The sequence below is a fragment of the Gadus morhua genome, chromosome 19 (assembly GCF_902167405.1).
Source record: "Gadus morhua chromosome 19, gadMor3.0, whole genome shotgun sequence".
Lineage (NCBI taxonomy): Eukaryota > Metazoa > Chordata > Actinopteri > Gadiformes > Gadidae > Gadus > Gadus morhua.
The window spans coordinates 10,858,499-10,873,029 of record NC_044066.1 but is presented as its reverse complement, the minus strand read 5'-3'; the positions used below and the strand labels follow the sequence as shown (position 1 = coordinate 10,873,029).

At 46.6% G+C, this 14,531-nt stretch overlaps 1 protein-coding gene across 1 annotated transcript in view; it reads right to left on the bottom strand.

Annotated features, from left to right (window-relative positions):
* Positions 1 to 14,342, bottom strand: part of ogdhb (oxoglutarate dehydrogenase b) — an 18,522-nt gene extending 4,180 nt beyond the window's left edge. The window contains exons 1-17 of the mRNA XM_030341265.1: positions 14,183 to 14,342; positions 13,674 to 14,049; positions 11,812 to 12,003; positions 11,015 to 11,108; positions 7,829 to 7,944; positions 7,375 to 7,529; positions 6,194 to 6,340; positions 5,709 to 5,799; positions 5,236 to 5,415; positions 4,681 to 4,809; positions 4,081 to 4,260; positions 3,386 to 3,538; positions 2,235 to 2,337; positions 1,945 to 2,073; positions 1,386 to 1,536; positions 813 to 940; positions 91 to 269 (exon numbers count right to left, since the gene is read on the bottom strand). Of these exons, the coding sequence (XP_030197125.1) occupies positions 91 to 269; positions 813 to 940; positions 1,386 to 1,536; positions 1,945 to 2,073; positions 2,235 to 2,337; positions 3,386 to 3,538; positions 4,081 to 4,260; positions 4,681 to 4,809; positions 5,236 to 5,415; positions 5,709 to 5,799; positions 6,194 to 6,340; positions 7,375 to 7,529; positions 7,829 to 7,944; positions 11,015 to 11,108; positions 11,812 to 12,003; positions 13,674 to 13,910 (2,364 nt within the window). The 5' untranslated portion in view covers positions 13,911 to 14,049; positions 14,183 to 14,342. The remainder of the gene's footprint in view (positions 1 to 90; positions 270 to 812; positions 941 to 1,385; positions 1,537 to 1,944; positions 2,074 to 2,234; positions 2,338 to 3,385; positions 3,539 to 4,080; positions 4,261 to 4,680; positions 4,810 to 5,235; positions 5,416 to 5,708; positions 5,800 to 6,193; positions 6,341 to 7,374; positions 7,530 to 7,828; positions 7,945 to 11,014; positions 11,109 to 11,811; positions 12,004 to 13,673; positions 14,050 to 14,182) is intronic.
* Positions 14,343 to 14,531: the final 189 nt, after the last annotated feature.

Below are 14,531 nucleotides of genomic sequence, written 5' to 3'. Positions count from 1 at the left end.
ATCACCCGCAACACAGCCACTCCTATTTCAATTCAAGCCATCGGATTGAACCGACCAATAGAAATCCAAAGGGTTGACTTGGGTCCCTACCATGCCCTCCATGCCGTGGGGCAGCAGCAGCACGATGCCGTTCTGCCGGGCCCACTTGGCCTGGCCCGGGCAGATGAACTGGTCGATGATGCACTGGGCTGTGTTGTGGAAGTCTCCGAACTGGGCCTCCCACAGCACCAGGGCGTTGGGGCTGGCCATGGCGAAGCCCAGCTCGAAACCTGGGAGGAAGGCACCCGTAAGAATAGCAAAGGAAACAAGTGCAACTGTCGCTCACACAAGACCCTCCCACTCGCTCCGATTTGATTATTCGAGGTGTCGCCAGACGGTTGGATTGAAATGGTAAAACCTTGTAACCCAAACCTCCCAGTAGCATTAATGTAATGCAATAGCATGTATTCACCCAATAGAGGGCATGCAATAGCATGCCTTTAATCCATAGAGGGCAATCTAAGTCCATATTAAAAACTCATCATACTGAAAGCTTTTTGCATTCAAGTTGAGATTTGGACCAGTTTCCATCCATAGCTGCCGTCCATAGCTCTTTCTTAGGGTTTGGTTTTCCCTCAACAGAGATATATATTGTATCGACCTCAGACGGTTTGGTAGTTCATCCCACATATGTGGTGGTGCCTTAAAAAACAAAAATCGGCTCACCTTCCTTTTTCTGAACAATGTCTCTCCGAAGTGTCTGTACAACATTCCAAATGTCCCATTGGGGACCCAGAAGGTGAGAAAGGGCCTGGGTTTGATCCAGTACTCACCCAGTACCCCGTACTCAGAGAGGGAGCTGTTGCAGACGGTGTAGGGCGCCTGGTCTTTGGCGATGTGGTTCATGGGGATGCAGATGCTCTTGTCCACGTTCTGGTGGTGGAGAACGTGGTGTCGGTGACTGCGGAGCAACGACAACACACGCTACCGGTTACAAGCCAAAGTTACTATTCACTATTTAGCAGAAGTCTGTCGTTTAGCAGAAGTCATGCTAAGTCATTTAGCAGCGACTTACACTGACACAAAATGAACTCGCTCTGGTATTCTTTGAATTGAACCTATCACCGTGTCTCGTCAGGTACCCTAACCCCCTTTACTCTCTCCTGCTCTCCCGGAGTGAGTTTCAAGAGATATGCTAGGATCTAACTATGAATATTAATAAATATGGACCCTTTCTTCCAAAGTGCTGCCATGTTCTTAGCTGCAGGGACCCCCTTACAGGGCTTGGACCCCCTAACCCAGACACGCTGCACCAGTGGACGAGAGCCAAGTGGGAGTGGACCCCCTAACCCAGACACGCTGCACCAGTTAAGATGTACCAGACCGACTACGGAGCCGTGGCTCACCTGAAGGTTCCTCTCTCGGCGTCCTGTCCGCTCAGACGGACGTGGACCCCCTCTTTGAGCAGGGAGCCAAAGGCCATGTACTCGGCCAGGGCCCAGTCACACACGCGCTGCTCCACCATGGCCGCACGCGCCTTCAGGATACGACTGAGGCCTGGTGAAGGAGACGCAGACACACACAATGTAGAATAGACCACCGGGGGCGACCATACTGTTTCTGGTAAGAGGGTAAAGGAGAGGTTATTGGGAAGGTTATGGAGGGGTACCTCCGTGTATGGTGAAGGAGAGGTTATGGAGGGGTACCTCAGTGTATGGTGAAGGAGAGGTTATGGAGGGGTACCTCAGTGTATGGTGAAGGAGAGGTTATGGAGGGGTACCTCAGCGTATGGTGAAGGAGAGGTTATGGAGGGGTACCTCAGCGTATGGTGAAGGAGAGGTTATGGAGGGGTACCTCCGTGTATGGTGAAGGAGAGGTTATGGAGGGGTACCTCAGTGTATGGTGAAGGAGAGGTTATGGAGGGGTACCTCAGTGTATGGTGAAGGAGAGGTTGTGGAGGCGTACCTCCGTGTATGGTGAAGTCCTTGTCGGGTACAGAGGAGGCGATGTTCCCGATGTGGCTCAGGTCCTCCTCACTGATGCCAGTGGACGGAACGCTCATGCTTTTGGGCTGGCCGTCAAAGGTGAAGAAACCTGCGCACGTACATAGACACACATGCAAAACCTAGATTTAGGTTTACATTTTAGAAGATGTAAACCAACACACACACACACACACACACACACACACACACACACACACACACACACACACACACACACACACACACACACACACACACACGGCAGCCTACCGGGCCAGGGTGAATCCAGCCAGTGGTTGACGTGCAGGATCTTCTCGTCTTTGGAGCGAGTGTAAGCATCTTCACACACTTTGTCGTACTCTGCTACCATTTCCTGCAGACCGAAAATAAAAACCAAGACCAACCATTGTCATCCAGTAATAGTCCAGCTTTTACTTTTGCTACTTTAATTCTTTAATGGAAATGCAGTTACTGTTTCCGACCAGCATTTGCTACAGATGTATACTTAGAGGAGGACGGAGGGTAGATGGAGGATATACATGCATTTATATAACGGGGGACCTAAATCCAGCGATCTGATTGGTTCCCAACTGTTGTATAATGAGCGTATACATAACTGCTATGACGCCCGATCATTTTGTGAAAGTTTGCATATCACTCCGCGCCTGGAAGTAGAAACAGTTAAAAAGTAAAACATATGTTGGATGATGGAGAGGGTGTAAATGTTGTTACTCCGGGAGTGAGCAAGGCGATGGAGAGACTAACGAAAGCTTAGGCACACGGCGAGTGAACTGCTCCATAGGATAAATTGCCGGCGAACCGCTCTATCGGAGCCTTTTCTCGGAGGGACGCTAAAGTGTGTTGCATAGCGACCGTCGATGCAGAGCGGCAGCCAGGAGGGACTACTTTTTTGTATTCTTTAATAAAACGGCTACTTTGACTTTCTTGGTTTCTTTTTAAATGTAGTGTGTCTATGACTTTCGTTTCGCCATAACAGTAACCGTTGTATAAAAGCAATAGATCACTTCAGTCAGTGGCATGTGCTCATTATACCACTGTTAAGGGGCGTTGTCCGGCCCCGACGCGCAGCGGAGGGCCGGCGACCCCCTTCACAGTACACATACCACAGCCTGGCGTGATCTATTGCTTAAATATGTATATATATATATATATATATATATATATATATATATATATATATATATATATATATATATATATATATATATATATATCTATACATATATATATGTGTGTATCTATATATATTCTATGTTTTAGTGGCTAATTTTGACATTAACAATGCTGGAAATTATCAAAAATAGATATCAATATTTATGAAAATGTTCCTTGGTCTGAAAAAAACTAAATATGAAATAAGCGAAGAAATGTGAAGAAGGGGAAGAAGAGTGGGTCTTGACCTCATACTCCTGACTGGTGACCACCCCTTCAGAGATGAGGGCCGTGGCGTACTTCTGCAGGACTCCTTTCTGCTGCTTGATCTTCTTGTACATCAGCGGCTGGGTGAACATGGGCTCGTCCATCTCGTTGTGGCCGTTGCGTCTGTAACAAACCTACACATGTGTTTTATAATCAGTGTCAAAGGATTAAGATCTTCCCTTGCAGTAGGCAGTAGAGCAGCAGCATTGGTCCCGTGAATCACACGGATAGGTTGTTGAGATGTTACACATTGGACCAGTCTATGTAGCGCCATCTTTTATTTTTTATTCTCATATTTATTGTAATTTTATCATTTTTAGTTTAGTTTGTGGTTGAACTGCACTATTTGCTGCTTTAACCACACATTACACACATTATCTAGATTTACCTTTGGGGATTAATTAATTGTCGTTATCTAAAAGAAGAAACAGTCACACAAAGAAATTGGGGTAATTGATATGCATTTTGTCCAATTCAGACGACAGAGAAGGCAAAATCTTAGCCTTCATCAAGATTTTTCCGGGATATTTTGTAAGTAAAATTAAAACAATCTCAAATATTATTTTGGACAAATCATGTTGATGGAGGCGGGGATCTGTAGGTGCTGGATCTGCGAACACAGACTCGGCCGGGCACTGGCGACCTCTCCTGGTTCAGGAACCCGGCCTCCACTCACCAGGTCCACCACCACGTCCTTGTGGAAGGTGTTCCTCCAATCGGCCGCCACCTTGCAGACGTACACCACGGCCTCGGGGTCGTCGGCGTTGACGTGGAAGATGGGGGCGTTGACCACGCGCGCCACGTCGGTGGGGTAGGCGGAGGAGCGCGCCATGCGGGGGTCCGTGGTGAAGCCGATCTGACGGAGGCGGGGACAAGAGATGGAGGGACGAGCGGAAGATGAGTGGATCAGGAGTGTCAGATCCATCTTCCAGTAAGTAACGTTTTTTTTGGTTGGTTTATTTTGTTGATGTTGTTTTCCATTTGTTTGTTACACTTTTAGCAGATGTTTTATGTGTTTTATGTCCATTTTCCTGTTATACCTTAAGCATATGTTTTATGTGTAATGGGTCATTTTATCTTTCGACTCATACAAAGATGTGTGTAAGGTTATTTTAGTTATTCTGGTTATAGTTCCTTTTGGTGCGTCTGTTAACATCGGCCTGTGGTCGACAGATGCAAAATAGCCATTTTGGCACTGCCCATGTCTGAATAAACCTCAAAATAAAATAAATAAACCCTCCCCTGTGACGTGGAAGGTGTTGGAGGTGGGCTCTACCTGGTTGTTGACCACAACGTGGATGGTGCCGTGGGTGGTGTAGGAGGGCAGGTCGGACAGGTGGAAGGTCTCGTAGACGACGCCCTGACCGGCGAAGGCCGCGTCGCCGTGCAGCAGGATGGACATCACCTGGGAGAGCCAATCAGAACCAAGGAGCCAATAAGAATAGGAAGAGGACTGAGGGAGGGAGGGACTGAGGGAGAGAGAGAGAGAGAGAGAGAGAGAGAGAGAGAGAGAGAGAGAGAGAGAGAGAGAGAGAGAGAGAGAGAGAGAGAGAGAGAGAGAGAGAGAGAGACTCCTGAATGGCAACATGGAGGAGATCTCCCTTGAGTGGGGTCAATTGCTGGTTTAGCCAGCCAGGTTAAACCCCACCTAGACCCAGAGTACAATGAGCCTGCCCTAAGCCAGCTCTGGCTGCTTAAAACAGCCATCATCCCCACACACTCCCATAATCACCTATCTTCAATATTTGTGGTTTGATTGGATTTTCATTGATTCTGAAACTGCGGTGTACACAGGACCCACGTGTCCATAACACCGATGTGGTGAACCCACCCTCTTGCCCTCGGTGTCCCCACAGTAGAACTGCTCGGCCTTGGTCTTCCCCTGGACCACGGGGTCCACTGCCTCCAGGTGGGAGGGGTTAGCCATGAGTGACAGGGTGATCTCCCTATCGGTCACTCGGTTCATCCTCCGGTGGTACATCCCCAGGTGATATTTCACGTCACCAGAACCCTACAAGAGGAGAAGGGGAAGAGAGAGACATAAAGTTTTATCGATATATTTATAGATACTTTTATTGAACAATCGTTGAAATGGCACAATGCACAATGGCACAGAGAAACATTACAAATAAACAATAAAGAATATATAGATCTGCCGTAATTGTATAAACTTCAGCAACTTTGTCCTAATAGGAGAAATATAGTTTAAATCAAATTTGGACACCAAATTAAAAATACAAAGCAGGAAATTGACAAGTAATATGTGGAGAGATTGCACTGAAAACTATACTGAAATATTCAGACTTCGTCTGCAGCCTCCAGCTTAGAGTCAAACTGGCAGAAGATCTGGTCCAGCTCCGTGCGGATCACATTGGCCAACACGTTCAGCCTTCCTCTGGAGGGGAGAGGACAAACGTTTAGCAGAGAGAAAAGATCAGCCCGAAGGACCGACTGGACAACACTGTCAACATTTGTCACAGGTCATTGTGAAAAGTACATACTTTCACTTATAATCAAGCATGTTGACCTTTCCCCACCACTGCTCACTTCATTCTCACTGCAAGACTACAATGGATACTACCACTACTGTATAGTTATTATTTCCAAATGAAACATTTAACATATGAGATATGGAATCTCTAGAGCTCCGTGTAACTCTACAGACTCCCCGTGGCTCAGTTAATCTATACATTTCCCGGTAAATCCACAGATGTACCAGGAGATGCCTAGACTCAGCATATGTTCCTCCATCTGCTGCCACGACACTCATGCTGTGCTGCGGTGTTCACCTGTGGGGCATGCCCATGATGACGCTGTCCACGCCCCTCCCGCTGGACACGTCGATCAGGGTCTTCAGAGCGGGGATCAGCGCCTCGCAGCCCTCCAGGCCGAAGCGCTTCTCCGACGACCACTTCCTCTGCAGGAACTCCTCGAACCTGGGGGGCCGCAGGGGGACAGGGCCTCCTCAGTGGGGGCCTTCAGGGGCCTTCTCCGTGGAGGCCTTCAGGGGCCACTGCTGCACAATGGCTGCCTAGTATATATGTGTCTGTTTTTTTTTTTTAATAGTTTTTTGGAAAATGATTTTCTTTTTTTATTCTACTATGTTTTTGCTGCAACCCAATTTTCCGTCTGGGATTAAAAAAGGTGCTCTCATGTTTTCCAGAGACTCTTCTGGTATATTACGTATATGTGATATTAATAAAACATTCATAATCCATATACTCTACTATTAAGTGATACTAATATAACATTCACATTGATATTACATAAACTCTACTATTATGTGATATTAATATAACATTCATCATTATATGAACTATACTATATTATCATGTAATATTAATACAACATTCATATTGATATAACATACACTCATATATTATGTTATATACTATATGAACGGAGGCGAGCCAACAGTTGGCTCACTCCCATGTTTTTTACATACAGTTACATAAGAGTAAACCAGGTAGAAAGAACTGCTCTGTTTGGCAAGAAAGACCAGTTCAGCAGCTTGAACATGTTTGTAATTCATAGAATTCACACAGTTCTTTACTAGCCCGCTTCAACAGAGAAAAGCAAAGAGGGAGAATTTTAAAAAGGTTGCATCCAATTTTTAAAAGGTAGAATTCATTACTGTTGTACAAAAGCATATATGAAAAGGTACCTGGGATATTATATTCATTATATTTTTGGATGTCCACATTTACAAGATTGCAAGTGAAATATAGGTCCAACCAGCATTTGTGTAACTTTTATTCAACTAATAGGCAGAATCGAAACTAGGCCTTCAGTAACGAGGGCATATTGAAACCGAGAATGACATATAACATATACTTGCATACAAACTAGTTCTAGTGTTCTAATCCATCCTTGTTTTGGTCTAGTCATCCCAGGCCAAGACGTGTCTGTGATGACCAGCACATACCTGAAAGCACCAGGACGTGTGTGTGGGCCAGGACTTTAGACAGACCTTGTGGAGCGCACCATTCTGGCCAGCAGGGTCCTCTTCTCCTCCACACTGAAGTGCATGGCCCCGGGCCGCTCAAACCTCTCCCTGATCCACTGGCACTGCTCCATGTTATTGATGAACATGAACTCTACGCCGATCTGCTGGCAGTACGCCATCTGGAGGGGGGGGGGGGGGGGGGGGGGGGGGGGGAATGAGCCAGAGGAGGGGTTGAGGATGAGGGGGGAGACAACAAGAAGAAGAAGGAGAGGATGGAGGAGGATGGGAGAGAAGGAGGAGAGGAGGAGGAGAAGGAGGAAGAGGCAAAGAAAACAACAACAACAACAACAACAATGAGAGAGGAGATTGAGAGGTAAGGTCAGTGTTCAACATCTCATAGGATCTGGTGTCCACCAACAGGAGGAACCTGCTGGGTGTTCTTCAGGCAGTAGGGCGGTAAGTAGGTCATGGACCGTACCTCCAGGCGGTGTATGATCTCCCTGAGAGGCAGAGCACTCTCATCCCCCCCGATGAAGGTGGTGGTGGGCAGCCGGAACACCTTGTCCAGGTCGGACTCCAGCAGGCCGTAGAACCCTGGGGGCAGAAGAGCCCCGGGCTGTTTACTAAGAGGAGCGCTCACTGCTTCATACACGCCCACGGAAATGATGATGACGGACACCAACCAAGTCAAAATGGTCATCTTTTTGACTTAGTGTAAGTCAAAAAGTCAATCTACGTTAGAGGGGGATAAACGTATCTACTTTCATTAACTGTGCAGCACTATGTTGGTGTGCACTAATACATGTATATTTATATGTATATATCATTTAAATATATGTATTTTTGGACTTTATATTACCATGGGAATCAAACACCCAACCCCCTGACACACATTCTGTACCGTACTGGTTCAAAGTCAAAGTACTTTATCCATCAACTGCACAGTATAACACAGGGTCAATATTAACAGTGACATTCTAAGAACATGGCAGCAAACAACGTGCAGTTGGCCGAGAACCATATCGACGCCATACAGGACTACATACATCATATCACATGGTCCACTTGACCTTTGGCGAGCCCAAAGGGCCTGACGTCCTCCCGCACGACAAGTTAAGCAATAAAGCTGACACTGCCCTGCGGTGTTGAGCTGGGATACTGTCATCATTGTGTTAGGGGGAGGGGGGGGCGCATTTGAGTGTTGCACAAGAGAACTTTAGCCCGGCTATCCTTGAATCTATGGAGGGACACAGAGCAGCACAGTGGTGGTGTCGTCACGCTGTAATCTAATCAAAGCGTGGACTTCCACTCAAGTCCACGCTGAGATAAAACTGTAAACCGGCTGTCTGATTCCTTTCGACCAATCAAAGGTCACGAGGGACTCATGCCCTCCCCTCGGGATGAGGCTTATGTAAATCATAAGTTGCGTTCAATAACGCTTGAGCTTGTCTATTCGTCTCGTCTTGCCCATGTATTTCAGGAAAGAGTTCTGCAGAGAAAGATTTCAAATTCTAGCTGGCCAGGGGAACTGAATGTGATAGTCTGCTTTCAGTTCCCCCAGCCAGCTAGCATTTAGCATAAAGATCGCGGCTAACTGAAAAAGGCTCATAACACGGCAAGGGGGGTTAAGGGTTAGATTCCAGTGTGGGCCACCTCGAACAATGGTAGCCCACAGTGTTCTAAGACGGTTTCTATAAAATTGCTCACCAAAAGGCTTTATTATTTATATTTTCTTTGTGGAAATCAAACCTGGCGCCTTGGGGTACCTCTTGCAGACAGTTTATAGAGATAGTTTGAGAACAACAGCCAACTCTTGACCCCTGGAGATCCACACGGATACACAGAGGGCTTTTAACACACTCCCATGGCCAATCAGACAGTGATGTGACACCTACACACAAAGCTGTTGTCCAAGCCCTCTGTGGACGGTTGTGACTCGGTGACCTGGCTCACCCCGCCAAGGCCCTAGCTCAGAAAGAGCAGGCTAAACCCTACCAAGGCCTTTATGATGCTCTATTGTGGAAGCATCCTATTAGAAATCACAACAATAACCCTCTTTTGTAGTTCGGGCCCCAACTCTTTCGAGAGTACAATGCGAGCATGTTCTGTGGAGATATGTTGTAAAGGGACATAAACTCACGTGCACACGTGCACTCACACGCCCACTCAGAGACCATCCCACACACATTCAGACACACAGGCACACACACACACACACACACACACACACACACACAAATGCGTGCACACACAAACACATATGCACACACACACATACATCACACACACACACACACACATATATAAGCAGAAATAATTGCACACGGTCAAAGTACAACAATTTCCATGCTTTGTCCCTATTATAAAAAGGGTATGAGAGTCCCACCTCCTGAATAGCTTCAATTAAAGGGGACGATTATTCAATAAAGCTTGATGACATGGAGCTCTAAACAAATGTTTAGACCAGAAGAGACTCACCATCGGGAACCATATCACCTGGTTGTTCTTTAATAGGTAGGTTATAAAATATAAACCATATCTCCCTTGGAGGTGATAAGCCCTTCCAAAGAAATAGACAAGAGCAGAATAAGAAGCCTCAGGGGATCATCCTGCACTGTGGGCCTTTCCCCTGGGTGTTTTTTTCGGCCTCTTGGGTCATCGGGGTACCGTCTAAATCCGAACCCTTACCCTAAAGCTAAATGCTTACATTAAAACCAAACTCTACACTAAAAACTAAGGGTGCACTCACACTAGGCAAAGTGGCCCTGTACCGTACTCAAGTATGACTGCGCTTTCTCCACAGAGACAACGCAGCGATATGATCATGAACAGTTCTAACTGGAGAGAAAGTGAAAGCCACGAGCTGCTGATCATGTGAGGGAAGGTGATGTAGTCGTATTAAACAAAGACGATGGTGCAATCTACGAGAGAGACGTCCTTTGCACTTGTAAATAGTCAATCGCGTTTGTAGCCTTACGCCCAGACGTCAACTTATTCTTGCATGCGGCTGTCTTCATTCATAAAAAAATAAAAACTTTAGGGAGAATGCCGCTCAGGTTGCGTATCTGTGCGTGTGCGCGTGTCGGCTCATTAGCATCTGTACCGTGGCCTGAGCACACCTCTCCTCTCTAAGTGTACTCAGGCCACGGAATTGAACTGTACTTGAGTACGGATGGCGTGCTCACGCTAGCCAAACGATGGGCACGGTACAGATGGCCTAGTGTGAGTGCGCCCTAAGAGTAGAACCAAATCCTAACCGTAAAACCTAAACCTTAAAAAAAACGTCAACCGTAATACCAAACCCTAAAACAAAACTAGTAAAACCCAACCCTCAAACCCCACCAAGAACCGAAAAAACCCTAGAACCGAAAACAAAACCTTAAACCCAACCCATTGGATCCACCAAAACCTAAACCTTAATTCAAACCCTAAATCCTAACGTTTACTCTATTGCCGACCCCAGCAGCTGAAAGGGCCTGGGTTCGAAACCCAATGTCGGACTGAAGGCCTCCTAAAACCTAACCCTTACTCTATTGATAACCCCAGCAGCTGAAAGGTCCTTGGTTCGAAACCCAATACGTCCTTGAGCAGGACACCCTAGCCCCTAGCGCCTGCAGCTGAACGACCAGACAGGAAACAGGAAGCAGCTGAAGGTTAGGCTCACCTACGTTCTGGAAGCCCACTTTACACGGAGCGTCGTCAAAGTCTACGCAGCTGATCTCTAGAGGGTCCAGCTTGGCTATGTGGTGTCCACGAACCTACACACACACACACACACACACACACACACACACACACACACACACACACAATCACACACAGACATTTACATTTAGGGAATTTAGCAGACAATTTTATCCAAAGCGACTTACAATAAGTACATTTGTGACAGGAAGTGGAACAATATATTGCTGTTTGCTGTTAGGCGAACAGAAATCTTTTTTTGCTTTTTAAATATACCATCAATCAATGTCCTACAAGAGACATCATGCTCTGAAGCCGGCGCTGTTCCGGTTCATGTCCAAACAAGCATGGTTAAACAGTCTAGATTAGCAGAACAAACAAGCCACCAAAGAGAACTAAGAGAGAACACACTAATAGTGTAGTTTCAGTTATCGTTCCACGTCTACGCATCACAATGACCACGCCGACGCCTCGACGCGGACGCTGTGAAGCAGTCGTGAACCTGTTTGGGTTCTGAGTCGGCTTTAAGTGAACAGCCCTAGCTGCTGTGTCGCCTCGGCGCAAGGATAACATCGGGCGCACGCCAGGCCCTTGCGCTGGACAGAAGGACATAATGGGTCCCTAAACCCCCTTGTTTTGCGTCGACGTGGAACCATGACTAAGCCTTTACTTCTAATTTCACGGCAGACCACCTGTCTGGAGGTGGGTGGGGTAGGTGGTGCAGATGGTGCAGGGGGTGTAGGTGGTGCAGGTGGGTGCAGGTGAGTACCAGTCTACCTGGTAGGCCCGTATGAGGGACTGGACGGCCAGGTGATCTTCAATCAGCTTCTCCACGTCGGTCCGGGCCCCCACCACGGACGTGGCCCCGCCGGCCGGGACCTGGCGGGGGCCGGAGAGGCCGGGGGGGCTCTGGTAGGCCGCCCCGGGGGGAACCCCAGCGTTGGCGTTCCGGAAGAATACGTCCCAGGACTGAATAGATGAAGGGGGCGGAACATAGGGATGTCAGGAAAGACTTTTTTTTTTAAGTTAAGGACGTTTCAAATCTTGAATAAATGAAAAACATTTCTTTATAATTGCTGAAAGTTTCTCCCCGGACCCGTCTCATTAGTTATTAACCTTAACCTTTAGGTATTTGATATTCAGAATATTATTCACCAGCTGGTTAGTTTCCAGAAGACATAGTTACTTGTCATGTGTCGAATCTGATAGAGTACATTGAGAACCCCTGTTCCTGTTCTTCGAGAACCCCTGTTCTCTGAACGGCCATTCCTCTGTTTATAATACAATATAGATACTCAGTTTTAAGATCTGACAAAATTAACTGTGGTGACCAAAATGTTTAGCAATTCAGAGTACATAATAATCGTGATTTTAGCTGTGTTTTCCTTCATTAAGAACATGGTACAGCAGCATTGGTTTCTAATGGATGCACAGTATGTATGATGGTGTATGTCCTGATGGTTTATAACAGGTATTTATTTGTTTCTTGCTTGATTCATCTGTTATGTTTGCTGCATTTTATATGAGGTTTTTGTGCATTCATACTTTTTATTTTCACTAGGTCAGTTCGGCTGCTGACAAAAACAAGAAAAGAGAGCATGTATGAGAGCATCCACACACACACACACACACACACACACACACACACACACACACACACACACACACACACACACACACACACACACACACACACACACACACACACACACACACACACACACACACCTTGGATCTATGGCTCTAATCTAGAGAATGTTATTTACTTAATTCACACACACACACAAACACACACACACACACACACACACACCTTGGCTCTATGGCTCTAATCTGAAAGGAAGTTATTTACTTAATGCGTGCGAGAACATGATGACAAGATTGAAGTTGCCGTGGTGACACAAAGCCCTCGCCTGTAGTTTGTTTAGGAACACTTGTAATAGCACGGTAACGCATACCCTGTAAACTGTTAAATAATTATTAAACCAAATGATTAGAGTGTCGAAGTGATTGTTTTATGAATGAGGAGTTAGCCACTGAGGGAAAGCAGGTGATGTTCTTCAACGATTACAGGGGCCCGTATTAGTAGTATGATTGCCTGGAGTTTTATTTTGTTTTTTAAATGTAGGCCTGCTACTTCAATTGTGAAAGGTATCACGCAGGTGTGTGTGTGTGTGTGTGTGTGTGTGTGTGTGTGTGTGTGTGTGTGTGTGTGTGTGTGTGTGTGTGTGTGTGTGTGTGTGTGTGTGTGTGTGTGTGTGTGTGTGCTGTGCGTGTGTTTGTGTGTGTCCTGCTGCCAAATGTTTACTTAAACCCCTCGACTGGTCATCGGCTGACCCTTCTATCTTGATGCGCTTGCATGAGCCAATTTGACTTGAATTCTGAATTCTGAATTCAGATTTTGACCCTTGCCTCAGTGGATATTGCACACACACACACACACACACACACACACACACACACACACACACACACACACACACACACACACACACACACACACACACACACACACACACACACACACACACACACTTCTATTAGTGCTGACTCAGCTTTCGACAGAAAGACGGAGACCACTCAAAGTGACACTACACACACACATTACGTTTCTCAAACAGACTCGCGCGTGCACTTGCCTTGTGCACGTTCCCGGGATTCTCGAGCCACGCAAAGTACATTTCCTCCACATAGTTGGAGCTGGTTCCGTTCAGGAAAGGTTCGGCTGCCCCGGGCGCCTCCAGGCGTCGCGCGGACGGAAACGTTCGTAGTGCCCGTTCCCCTGGGCCCCCCTGCACGGGCTGGGACGCACACCTGGCGGTCTGGAGAGCAGCCATCGGCCGGAGCCTGGCTATGGTAGTCCTTAAATGTTGCATTCTCTTAAACGGACGAATAATTAGCAGCAGTAGCCAGTTCAAAGAATAGTTCCACGGATGAGAGTCGTGGTTTCTCTTGGCGGGTGCGTTTTCGAAGTTTGTCCTTTCTGCTTTAATTTCGTTTGCCCCGACGCTCAACCTGAAAGTCGGAAAACGCCAATAACAATCATACTTCATGCATCAGAACATAGCCTTCTAAAGTCACGACAAAAGTCCTTTGTAAACTCCCTGAGATATTAATGAATACTTCACTTTTGGTTTGGGAAACTTACCTTTAAAAATAGAGGAGCCTATAGCCTCACTCCCTCCGAAAGCCGCATTATGCGCGCAGGTGAAAGAAAAATAAAAAAAAAAGGGTCGACAGCACGCTGTGTGCTCTATGGCGGAGGAGGCGCTGGCGCGTGTCCACAGCTCCCATCCGAGTTGTGACGTCATCCACTGATGTTATGGAGTTGACATACAGGTCGCACTGTGCACCAAGGGTTCAGACCAACTGTACTTTTTTTATGCGAAAACCCTGATTTTCAGAATAGAGAGACAAACATGTGTGATTTTACGACAGTCCGTTGGTTGTGAATGTGTATTTGATCTTGGCCATTGTTCAAATGTTTATTTGTAGCC